Genomic DNA, 11,517 nt, shown 5'->3' on the forward strand with positions numbered 1-11,517 from the left:
ATGGGTACCAGCGGCCACTCGCTAACACATGCTGCTTACGGATTCACTGCGAGGTTGCAAGTGCATTTTAGATTCAAGTGCTACTGGCTGGACCCAAAAACAGTTGCCCTGCCACCTGCGAACCCACTTAACAAGCAGCAGATTCACTCGGTTTTGGACCATTAGATTTGGACCGGACGCAACAAACATGAACAAAAAATATCACCCCCTTTTTACACTTCCACCGTATGCATATTCATACCCAGCACCTCCAACAACAAACGTCTAGCCCGACACAGCCGCCGCTGTTAGAATTACAAAACCTCCTCTCACATGTGTAGCAACTTTTTTTGGAGTGCAACAGGGGCAGCAAGTCATCTCGGATAGATGATCGTACATGTAGAGAGTTTTCAGCACCGGGTGTTCTCAAAGAGAAAAAATTCACGCTTCAAGCAGAAGAAATAACCTTAGCTTAGTTGTAATGTTTGTTGAAGGGTCGGCCATGCAGCCTCCTCATCGTTGCTGTATCCATTAACAAGAAAATAAGCGCAGTTCCTCCGGCAGCCTTGGTTGTAAGGATTTCTGAAGCGTCCGTCAGGCCCACGAAGGTAGGAGTAGCGCGATTGATTTGCTGCCTCGTTAGTTGTGAGATTCCTTGCAATCTGCAAGCAAACATAACATGTAAATGAATGAAATGTGTTTTATGAAAAGCCAGGTAGTGTGCCGTTTTGGTCTTAATTTCTAGCATGTCGGGGGAAATGGAACCGATGGAGTGATATGCAGTTACATATGAAATAGTAACCCTAGAGATTCTCTTGCACGTGATTAACTATATAGCAAGGTTTGGAATTGTTATGAACACAAATGGAAGTCGTGTGGAATCTGTTGAAGAAAATGCCAGATGATAATGAGGCAACAAAGCATGCAGACATATATAACTTCTACTAGTAGTTTAAGGAATTTTTTCCATCACATGCAAACATAATGTATGGAACAAGTCGGTGTGACCAGCGGCTCCTAAACCATCAATCCCACGGGACAGTTTACCTGTGTTGCTTGTGCTCCCGCCAGAATTAGAGCTCCAGTTAATAAAAAGATGTCCATGAACATGAACAATACGGCACCAGGATGTTTTGTCACCATGAAGTGAGTCCACGACTCAGAAGATGAGAGTATAATGGGCTCCGTCCAAAGTCCTGTCATCAGATGTCCTTAAATTGTTACTACAGTGTTAAAGGAATGAATATATCAGTTTATTACTACATCTACTTACTCTGGAATCCAACAGCTGCCCCCAGAAGGGTTGTAGTTATCCCCATACAGAGAAACACCAAAAAGTCCCACTTATTTCTCTACAAGCAAAACATATGTTGGTTATACGAAAATCCATCAGATCTGCATGCAGAATGCAGTTGAAAATTAAGGCATGTGTACCCATTACTTTGAAGTTCACAATGAGGCAGTTTGAATATAAACTGCAGTCAGATTTAAAATAAACTCCCTCGTCCAAAGCTATATGTAAGCAGAGCATAAGTATCTATAACATAATACTATGTTATCTTAATAATTTCAAGGACCTAGGAATGCCAATAAGTATCATGTTATTCCAAAGAGCAACATTAGTGTCCCCTATTTAGTCAGAAATTCAGAGAACATTTCCTCCTACAACTCGAACAGCACATCCGGGATTAATACCATTTAGCTGGGAGTATCATACGGTTTGGCTACATAATTTATATGGAGCATTTCATGCAACAACTGGACAGTGGAAAAGCACAACAGGGTTACCCGTTTGGTTAAAAATAGAGTAGATTAATTATTACAGTTATCAAACTAATATGACGCATTTGCTATTACCACTTAAAGTCGCAGTGTGAAGCTTTATTCTGATAGAAGATAGAAACTAAACTGAAAACTTGAACTAGAAGTTCAAAATCGACAGAGTGATATCTTACCTTTCCAACACAGTTCGATATCCAGGGGCAGTGATGGTCAAACTGTTCAACACAGTGCTTACAAGTTGGACAGTGTTTGGAGCGCACAGGGCGAATTATCTGGTAAGTACAATTACTACAAATTCAGCCCAGTAACAATAAGATGTAGTGGCATCAATGACATAAAAAAGAGCAGATTTTTGTTTTTGAAAAACCATATGTAGGTACATTCGCATGATTTATATTAAAAAAAATTCATTTTAACATGAATATGAAAGGGAAAGGAGTAAAAAGTGAAGAAGTGCAAACAAACGTAAACAACAATCTTATAATACCTTGCAGGTAGGGCACAGCTGAGACCAACTGCCTGTCCAAGTAGGGGAACTGAGATCAATCGCCATGAGTGGTTCCTGTAAGTAAGCGTTACTGAGTAAAGAATTTAATGGTATTGAAGAAAATACCCTAAGCATATGATCTTATTGTTGAATACAATATGAATATATGATCACTCAGATGTTCCCGTTATCAAAGGAAATTTAACCATTAACCTACTTCGCAGGTGCCATCTACACTCTTGGACCACAACAATAAAGTGTAACATGGTCTAAGTAGTAGCAACTAGCGATTGAACTAACAAGTTTGAACTCTAAAGTCTAAACTCTTAACTCAAATAGAAATATAGAACACTACTGACAAGATATTCATAAATAATGATGCGAACCATTTCCTTAAATTACATGCAGAGAACAATAAAGTTTGAATACCACTATTATTCTAGTAGAGCATTTTACCTTTGGATCAAGACCCTTGGTATTTGCTTTGATGTAGCCTGGATTTTTTCTGTCCAAAGACCAGAAGAGCGGAACTTTAACATTGAACAGGACGCAGACACTGATAGCATGTTTAGAAGAAAATAAACTGAACATCTACAAAATAAGCTATTGAGAATAAAACAAAAAAGGGGTAGTTTGAAACAAGTGTTTGAGGTTTTCTCATCCTTCTTACCATGTAATCAAATAATTCCAATTTAAATATCAAGTCATACTTTTAAAGATTTTACATAAATACAGTAATCACCGAGGCATATTAATGTACTATACAGCACAAAAGACCAAAAAGTAGAAAACAAATCACATATCAGAAGATTTCAAACGGTGTATGCAAATGATCTAGTTATGTAAACATGCTATAGCATAAGCTACCTGCTAAGTCTGTAGAACACCACTTGTGATACCAAGGCAAGAGAAATAGCAACCCATGACCAAAGACCAACAGCGGCAGTGATTCTAGAAAAATCAGGTGCTGGACAGGTTTCATAATCAGGTCAGAAGATGAACAAAGGCTTTACAAGTTTGAGGTTTGAAAATAAACAACAAAATCTCACAAGCAATGCTCACCGAAAACAATTGAGTTCAGGAAAAGGATCATGAGGATAACAAGGTAAGAAAACAGGATAGGTGCATATCCAGCCTTCCCCAGCTGCCCTAAGCAGTACTTGTCTCCAAAGCTTGCTTTCGTAGAATTAGACTAAAAGCAGAGAAAAGGAACCCCCGTTAGTGGATTTGAAAATGAACCCCCTTATGCACATAGTAACGAATAAGTATTTTGGTTGGTAAACAGCTCCAACAGGGAGGTGGGAAAGAAGCTGGGAGAATAAGAAAAAATGAGTGCACCAATCCAAATATACACATATATCTATGTTTGATTGCAAATGTTTACCACATTCGACACATATCTAGCTGCAGTACTGTATCAGCAACTGCATGATAGCATATAGTTAAATTTCTCCGGCCAAAAAAGGCTAGCTCTTACGATTAAATAAGAATTCCAGGAGAAAACGTACAAGAATATTGGTAAGATGCCGATGACCCTTGTCGGCTGCAAGTTGCAAAGGAGTAAACCCGCCGCTATCCTTCAGTTTTAGTTCCTGCTTGGTGCCAGCATGTACAAGAAGAGTGCAAACCTCCAAATTTCCTCTTATGACAGCCCAGTGTAAGGGAGTACAACCTGCATGACGCCACAGAAGGAGCTTAGTAAAAATGTGGACTGAAGGATCTACTTCAAAGAAATTACTAGTCCCTCCTGATAATATTTAATTCATGTATTTCCAGAACAAATGCAACTTAAACATGCTCTAAAGTTAAAACAAGGAATAGACCAGACAAACTGGGAAACAAACTACACCATGCAAACATCAATGTTTTAGAATCAAGACTGATAATCAGGTAATTTTCCAACTAGCATGTGTATTTCAAAAGTAGAAACATTCACAATACACCGTCTATTTGAATGAAATGATCAAGAAATAGGTGCTCAACATGAGAGGCTGGATTTGCTGTCTATGGTTTTAGTGTCCAGGCTTAACGACCGTTGATGCTTCTGTGAGCTTTCCACAGCCCATTAACTGTCCTGCAGATGATTTAATTTTAAAAATAGCATCACTACCATAGGATATTCAAAAAGGTAGGAACATGTTAGGTCTGACATGATACTTTTCTCTTGATGTTGGTGGGATCATGTGAGACAGGAGAGAGGTATTACAAGCCAGATTAAAAATTCAAAGACGAGAGTGACCCCCTTATTGGGTTGCTCCTAAATTAGGACATCACATATTTTCCTGCCCTTTTGCTGACGGGCATCGCTCCTCACATCAGCAGCACACCACTACGCACATGCACTGGATCTGACAGTTGGCGATGTGCCTCATGTCTGTGCAACAAAAGTTCTTGCATATGTTGCCTGATAGTTCTCCAAACTGCCATAAGGGTAAGCGCTACACGCTGATACACCAGAACACATATGTACACTCTATTGAGGAGCATTGGGGAATTTCTATTTTCAAAAAAAAAAAAATTCTTCTGGACCGAAACCCCTTCAATGACAGCCCACAACAAGCCCAAGTCAAACCACACGAATGAAAATACTAACAACCCCTAACGATATCCAATATCACTAATCTGAAAAACAGAACTCTATCGGCCGTGAACACCCAAAGCCAAGCCTCTTTTACTGCTGGGTTAACTGCCTTTTATATGTTTCGGATATATTTACTTACGTTTGACGGGTATTTTCGTTTTCATTTTCAAAATTATAGTAGCACTAAAGAAGGTTCCTTGTATTCAATATCTTTATGGGGAAATAGGATACCCAAAGGAGTGAGTAAAGATTTCGTTTTATCAACAACGAAGAGTGAAGTTTCTTTTTTTTCACAAAATATATCCATATCCAAAGGTCAAGGTAATACAAGAAATAGGATAGAATCTTTTAGTACTTCCTTTGGGTCTAAAAATGTTTTTACCTATCCGCATGAAACGGGAAATACTATGTTATTTCCTCTTCTTATATTACTTCCCTTCCTCTATTAGGCTGCCACTGCTCGATGGGGGATAGGGCCACAGATTGGTCTGGCACCAGATTTGAAGGGTCTGTCCATGATGAGATAAAGTGATCTCTCCTTATTTAGACCTGCTAGCTCTGTAGTAGTTAGCTAATCGGAGGCAGTATAACTTGGTGCCTATCTCCAGCCCCTATCAGATGGCTCACTACATATGCGCAGGCTGCCCTGGGTAGGCAGCTATTGTCAATATTCAATGACAATCTAATAGAAAAGCTGAAAAGATGAGCTCAACATTCGAGTATCAGGAATTGTCATTATAGCAACACAGGTGTTCAGCATTCGCCATAAAGAAAAAAAGGGGTGGGGGAGGGGGTATGGTCGTATGGAACTATGAACTAGCACATGCGCGTAATTAAATACCAAAGAAAAGAGAAATACTGCCATGTGGTACCATTTTTGTCTTGCCTTACTTGATTAGCATCCATAAACAGCAGTAATCTGATTGTATCTGCATTTCCCTTGTAAGCAGCCCTGAACATGTTAAAGAAGATATAAATTTACAATGCGCAGAAGAAACAATAATCAAGATGTAGATCAATGATCCATTTTATGCATGTCTTAGAAACAGAAGATAAATACACAACAATAAATTGGTAACAGATGGTTATCATTTTGCGCTTGCTCACACCTCAATGTGATGATTCATTTCCCAGTGGTGATGTATCAAAGGTCATGGTGGAAAGCAAGTTACTTGATATAAGAGAGACAGCAAATGTTGAAGTATCAAATAAGACAACACAATATGCATGTATCCTTGTTTCTTCTTCAGTGTAAAGAAACTACTCCCTCCGATCCTAAATTGTTGTCGAAATATTACATGTATCTAAACACTTTTTAAGAATAGATACATCCATATTTGGGCAAATTTGAGTCAAGAATTTAGGATCAGAGGGAGTATTGACTTAATGAATATTTTACTGGCAGGAACAGTGAGTGAGCATTTCAGCCACAATTCAAAGATGCATAATCGACGGTGTTTTGTAAGTTCATGGCAGCAATGGTATATGAAACCGGGCAAACATTCATTTAAAAGGTAAAGAGTGTTCCCCATATTATGTACCAGTGCAATGAGCTCCTCCCTTCATTGTCCAGAGCATCAAAGTCTGCACCATACTTCGAGACAATGTGATGCAATAATGTCGTTTGGCCATACTGAGCTGCAACATGGACTGCCTAATATAATATTCCAAAGGAAAAGTTGTAAAGCATAAGATTTTACTCACGCCACAAAATCTAAAATCAAATGGATGGACTTACGCTGTCTAGCACCGTTATGTTCTTTTCAGTACTGTGACTCTAAATAGAAAGTTGAATACTGCTAACAAGATACACTACCCAGCCTAGAAGCGTGTCCCATGTCCCAAGCAGTTTCCACTCTTTTTACTTACTTAGGCTGCCAGCTAATTTTATCAAACAACATTGCCAGCGGAGTAGGCTTGCCCAGTAGCGCTAGCAACGGAATTAATCTCTAGTGGTAATCACTGCAAATGATTTTACATTAGCGAAAAACTGCTCTAGTAGCAAATTCCCATGGTAGCTCACCGAGCAATAACGCTTAGTTCAAGTCAACCCCCAACCATGTATTTATCAAAATTACATTGATATGATGATTTTTTTTCACTAGTCGGCTAATCTCAACACAAACTGTGCAATGTAAACACATGATAAATAGCAATTAGCTCATGAATGTCTGTTGTTATCTGCTTCGAACACTCCAAAACATACAGATGAACTGTCTGATCACATGATGACCAGCATGAATCCTTCAGCTTTCAATGGGCAAACAGATCTTTCCAAAACCAACCTACAGCCTTCCGCACGAAGCTATTTGCTTTAATCAGACACTAAATCCCAAAACACTGCAAACGGACCACAAAAGAGAGAATAAATTCAGGAGCACATAACGATTGCGTACCCGGTAGCCATTCACATCGCCTGCCTCCAGCCTCGCGCCGTTCTCCAGCAGCACGTCAGCCACGGCCGTGGCCCCGCGCACCGCGGCCCAGTGCAACGCCGTCTGCTGCGCATGGTCTTGCGCGTTCACGTCGCCCCCGTGCTGCAAAGACCAATCAACCACACGTGTGCGCACGAACCCATCAGCAAGGATGGAAGGTAGGCCAAAGCAGCGCCCAAATTCGAGGCCAGCGAGTACAGTGAAGAGAAAACGAACCTCGATGATGTAGAGCGCGACGTGGGGGTAGTTGTTGAGCGCGGCCCACTGGAGCGCGTGGTAGCCGTTTCCGTCGGGCGAGGCGAGCGACGCGGCGCCGCCCTCCCGCTCCACGAACCCGCGCAGCCGCTCCAGGTCCCCGTACGCCGCGGCCGAGTAGACGTCCACCACGGGGTCCGGCTCGGGCTCCGCCCCGCCCTTCTGCTGCTGCCGCTGCTTCTTCCGCCGCCGCTCCTCCTCATCCTCCTTCCCCTTCCTGGAGCCGCCGTCGGCCACCACCACCTCGATCTCCGCCACGCGGGACGACGACATGGCGCGGGCGGAGGAACCGAGGGGAGAGCCCCTAGGGTTTCAGGGAGGTGGCTAGGCCGCGATTTCGTCGAGGCGACGTGATGCGATGCTGATTCTGGATTTCTGGGCGGCGACCACCGACAAGACGACAACTGAGCAGCCGCCGGTGGGGGGCGTTGGGAAAGTTTGGACGAAACTTGCAATGGGAGGAAGAGAGATCAGAGGAGTGACGCGGTGGAGGTGGAACACGTGGGCCAGATGCTAGGGGACGTTGAGCCGTGCGATGGTGGATCGGACGGTTGATACCGATGCAAGAAAATGTTGGACAGCGTACACGCCTCCACGCCTCAAACGGACGGCCATTTCTACGAAGGATCGCAAAATGTACAATTTTCAAATTTTGCACTTCAACATACCCGCAACCGAACCTAGCTGATTAGCAACGAAAAAAGATCAGTTTAAAACCATGATTTTGCAGCCACGGACCATATATATTTCTATGTGGCACCTTATGTCACCAATATTGACCACAGCATTTCCATCATGATTTCAGTCCTTTCTCGCAACCCCGACTAACTGCCTCTAGCAACATTACCTCTATTCAGGTGATGCTCCGACGATTGTTGATCGCAAACCAGATAAATGTCCCGTTGGTTGATCTATGTGTTAGACGATATTTTGGCAAAAATATATTATGAGGCCCAATATGCCATGCAAAAGAATAAATAAATGAAGGTTATATTTTGCCATCACCAATGTCAAATGCATGTATGTATACTAGTATCACAAGGGCCTGCACGTGCATGGTATTTTAAAAGGGATTAAGCTGATCACCCAGGCTTAATGGGCTGGCTTATCAAGCCCACTTCGTGTCAGCATGCATGCAGGCCGATGGTTAAATCTTTCTCTGCCAATCGATTGCTTGGCTGCGTAGCTAGCGTAGTGCTTATCCATCTAAATGGATCATCACGTACGTGCAGTTGATATCAGGAACAGCCGCACGGCAAAAGATTCTGCTGGCCAACTTCCTCCAAAGAAATCGGCCGATAGCCAACAACCAGCGGCGGCGCTCCGAGGAATTCGTTCGCCCAGCTGCTGACCTACCTCCCGCCTATATAAGGAGCAGACCATCATCACGCACAGGGGAGAAAAAAAGAGAGCACAGCGGCCACGCCATGTAGAATACCAGAGAAGAGAGCACAACGGCCACGCCATGTAAGCTAGCAGAGCCACGGCGGCCGTGCACGCTGTGCAACATCCTCGCCATCTACCTCTCTACCATCTATACTTGCAGGCTCTCGATCCCCTCGAACTCGTTCATACGTGAAGAATGGTAAGATATTACAGATCAGGCCAAATCATGGTTTTACTGGATGGACGAGAAACGCAATAGCATACATGGCTGCTTCTTTAGATCATTCAAGATAGATGCTAGAGTCAGCTATGCATTTATACGATCACAGCGTGACAGCCTCATCAACGTCGGCTGTGCGAAACATATGAAAAACAACACATCAAGTGTTAAAAGTATCTCAATACCTATGATCATGACGCGACCGCTAGCTTCATCACTTCGGCCATGCGGAATTTATGAAAAGAGTATAACGTGCAAAACTGTTAATTTAGATCATCCAAAAACGGGTGCAAAATTGAACCAGCTACACGCTAATACGACCATGGCCCAATTGCCTCATCATGTTGGCCGTGGATAATCTTGTTCCTCCCAGAAGGCATGATTTATGACCGGATCAAAGGCATGCTTTATCAAGCGCCTAAGCTACAAACTAATGGATCACATCTAGTACCAACGAGGCTGGATGAGATTAAGGCCAGGTCACGAATATATCGACATGCCATAAATCCATATGATTGGACACTGTTGCTGGGACCGACGAGGCTAAAGCAACATACATATGTCCGGGCTCGATGAAGTCAAGGTGGATACACGACTGGGCACCGACGAGGCGAAAGTCATCCCCTTCATCGACAACATATCCTAGTGGCCATACTAGCATGCCAATATATACACGTGACAGGGTATCGGCAAAACAAAGCCGGACATCCGCACCATATTTATAAAAAAGTCATATGCATCGAGCAATCCAAATTCAACGACGACCATCAGCGTAGCTTAATCGGAGGTATTCTGCAGGCTTGATCCTGCAGATGTAATTAACCGGCCGCTTGCAAATGCGCCGGGAATCAGCGGACCACACGCAATCTTCTAGTCAGATACTCCTTAAGCATAGTCGCAGAAGGCAAACTCCTGCGGGAGCATGTACCATGTACATTGTATTCAATACAATAATCAATAAAGATACAGGGTTCCCGTATATACTGTGTGTGTTTGTCATCTATTTGTTTTGTTTTCGTCAAACAGTATGTCAGCAAAGTTGTGCTTGAGGAATTCATTTTCTCTAGTCATGCTTGTCCATCGGAACATGTTGTTACCTGGGGTTGGCATATTTATAGTGTGAACAACGAGAGATACCATGTATCAAAGCTTGCATCATTCTGGCTACATTGGACGATGTCTATGCATGTCATTATGGCGGACTACATAACACGTTAATGGGCAGGCACCGGTAACAAAGAGAAGGATGGAAGGAAGCCACCATGAGACATCGTGAAAACTAATGTGGACACAATGTTCTTTGTGGACACCAGAGTTGGTGCCACGGGAACAATTATTCGTGATGATTCTGGGACGTTCCTTGCAATGGCTAGCATTGTTGTAACAATTGTCTCGATGTTGCCACCGTTGAAAGTTTAGGTTTGAATTTGGAATCAATATAGATGCCCGTGAGGTCTAAGTATGGATTGTTGATGCACTAGAACATACAACTAATTATAGGGCATCAAATTGCAGACTTTTTTTTTAGCTCGGTAGTAGGCAACCCCCTAAATGAGTTTTGGGTTTTCTATCCGAAGAAATGACTAAATCAATCATTGGCCACTGAATTTCTACGAGAATAACAACACCTTAGGACATGAGTGATAGTTAGCGGGGAATGTGGCGCTTAATGGTTTTGAGTTTTCTGTTACAGAAAGGCCTAATCAACCATCTGTCATTAGTTGTCCTAACCAACCAGTTACAACCAAATTTCTACATTACTAACAACTTCTTAGGACATCCAACTTGTCATGGAGATGTATTGTAATGGATCTTAAAAACGAACCTCTCAAGAGGATAAATGCAATAGTGAGTGGACATACAGACTCGCACCGTACCCGATTGGCTGATTTAAACATTCTAAAAACTTAGGATCTAGTTAGCATGGAGCGTGACCTAAATGGGTTTGGGTTTTCATGATGAGAAAGACCCAACCAGCTAACATTGGATTATATTGTATGGGTCTGCCTTACAGTTTTCAATTAAAAAAACTAGTTAGCATAGTATGTCCCAGTACATCGGCACACACAGGGGTGGAGCTACGTAGCCTCTCCCTGGTGCACAGGCACCATTCCAATTTATTTTTACTAGCAGTTGGGACAAAAGTTTGCAATGTGAACCAGGTTAGATGAAGAAAAGTGCACCGTGTTCTGAAAATTCATAGTGTAAGCAACCCAAGAATATTATTGTACACCAAGTCATTCTTTTTTCTAGCTCCGCCACTGGACACACATCGTGAATTATTATGTTGTGCAAGTTGTTACTCATCTCACGTCCCATGTCTTAGATGGTTCGGACGACGTACTCATGAGAAGCCTAACCTAAACAGGTGTCCAGTCTTAATGTTAAAAGA

At 42.4% G+C, this 11,517-nt stretch overlaps 1 protein-coding gene across 1 annotated transcript; it reads right to left on the bottom strand.

Annotated features, from left to right (window-relative positions):
- Positions 1-188: 188 nt before the first annotated feature.
- Positions 189-7,979, bottom strand: LOC100827704 (probable protein S-acyltransferase 23). The gene is made up of 13 exons (XM_010239354.3): positions 7,481-7,979; positions 7,226-7,366; positions 6,371-6,483; positions 5,702-5,781; positions 3,757-3,920; positions 3,311-3,440; positions 3,116-3,215; positions 2,705-2,753; positions 2,249-2,323; positions 1,935-2,033; positions 1,253-1,331; positions 1,027-1,175; positions 189-641 (listed from the first exon to the last, which is right to left on the bottom strand). Exons 1-13 carry the CDS (start codon positions 7,790-7,792, stop codon positions 447-449), a joined length of 1,686 nt encoding a protein of 561 aa, XP_010237656.1. The 5' UTR covers positions 7,793-7,979; the 3' UTR covers positions 189-446.
- Positions 7,980-11,517: the final 3,538 nt, after the last annotated feature.

This window comes from Brachypodium distachyon, chromosome 4 (genome assembly GCF_000005505.3).
Source record: "Brachypodium distachyon strain Bd21 chromosome 4, Brachypodium_distachyon_v3.0, whole genome shotgun sequence".
NCBI lineage: Eukaryota > Viridiplantae > Streptophyta > Magnoliopsida > Poales > Poaceae > Brachypodium > Brachypodium distachyon.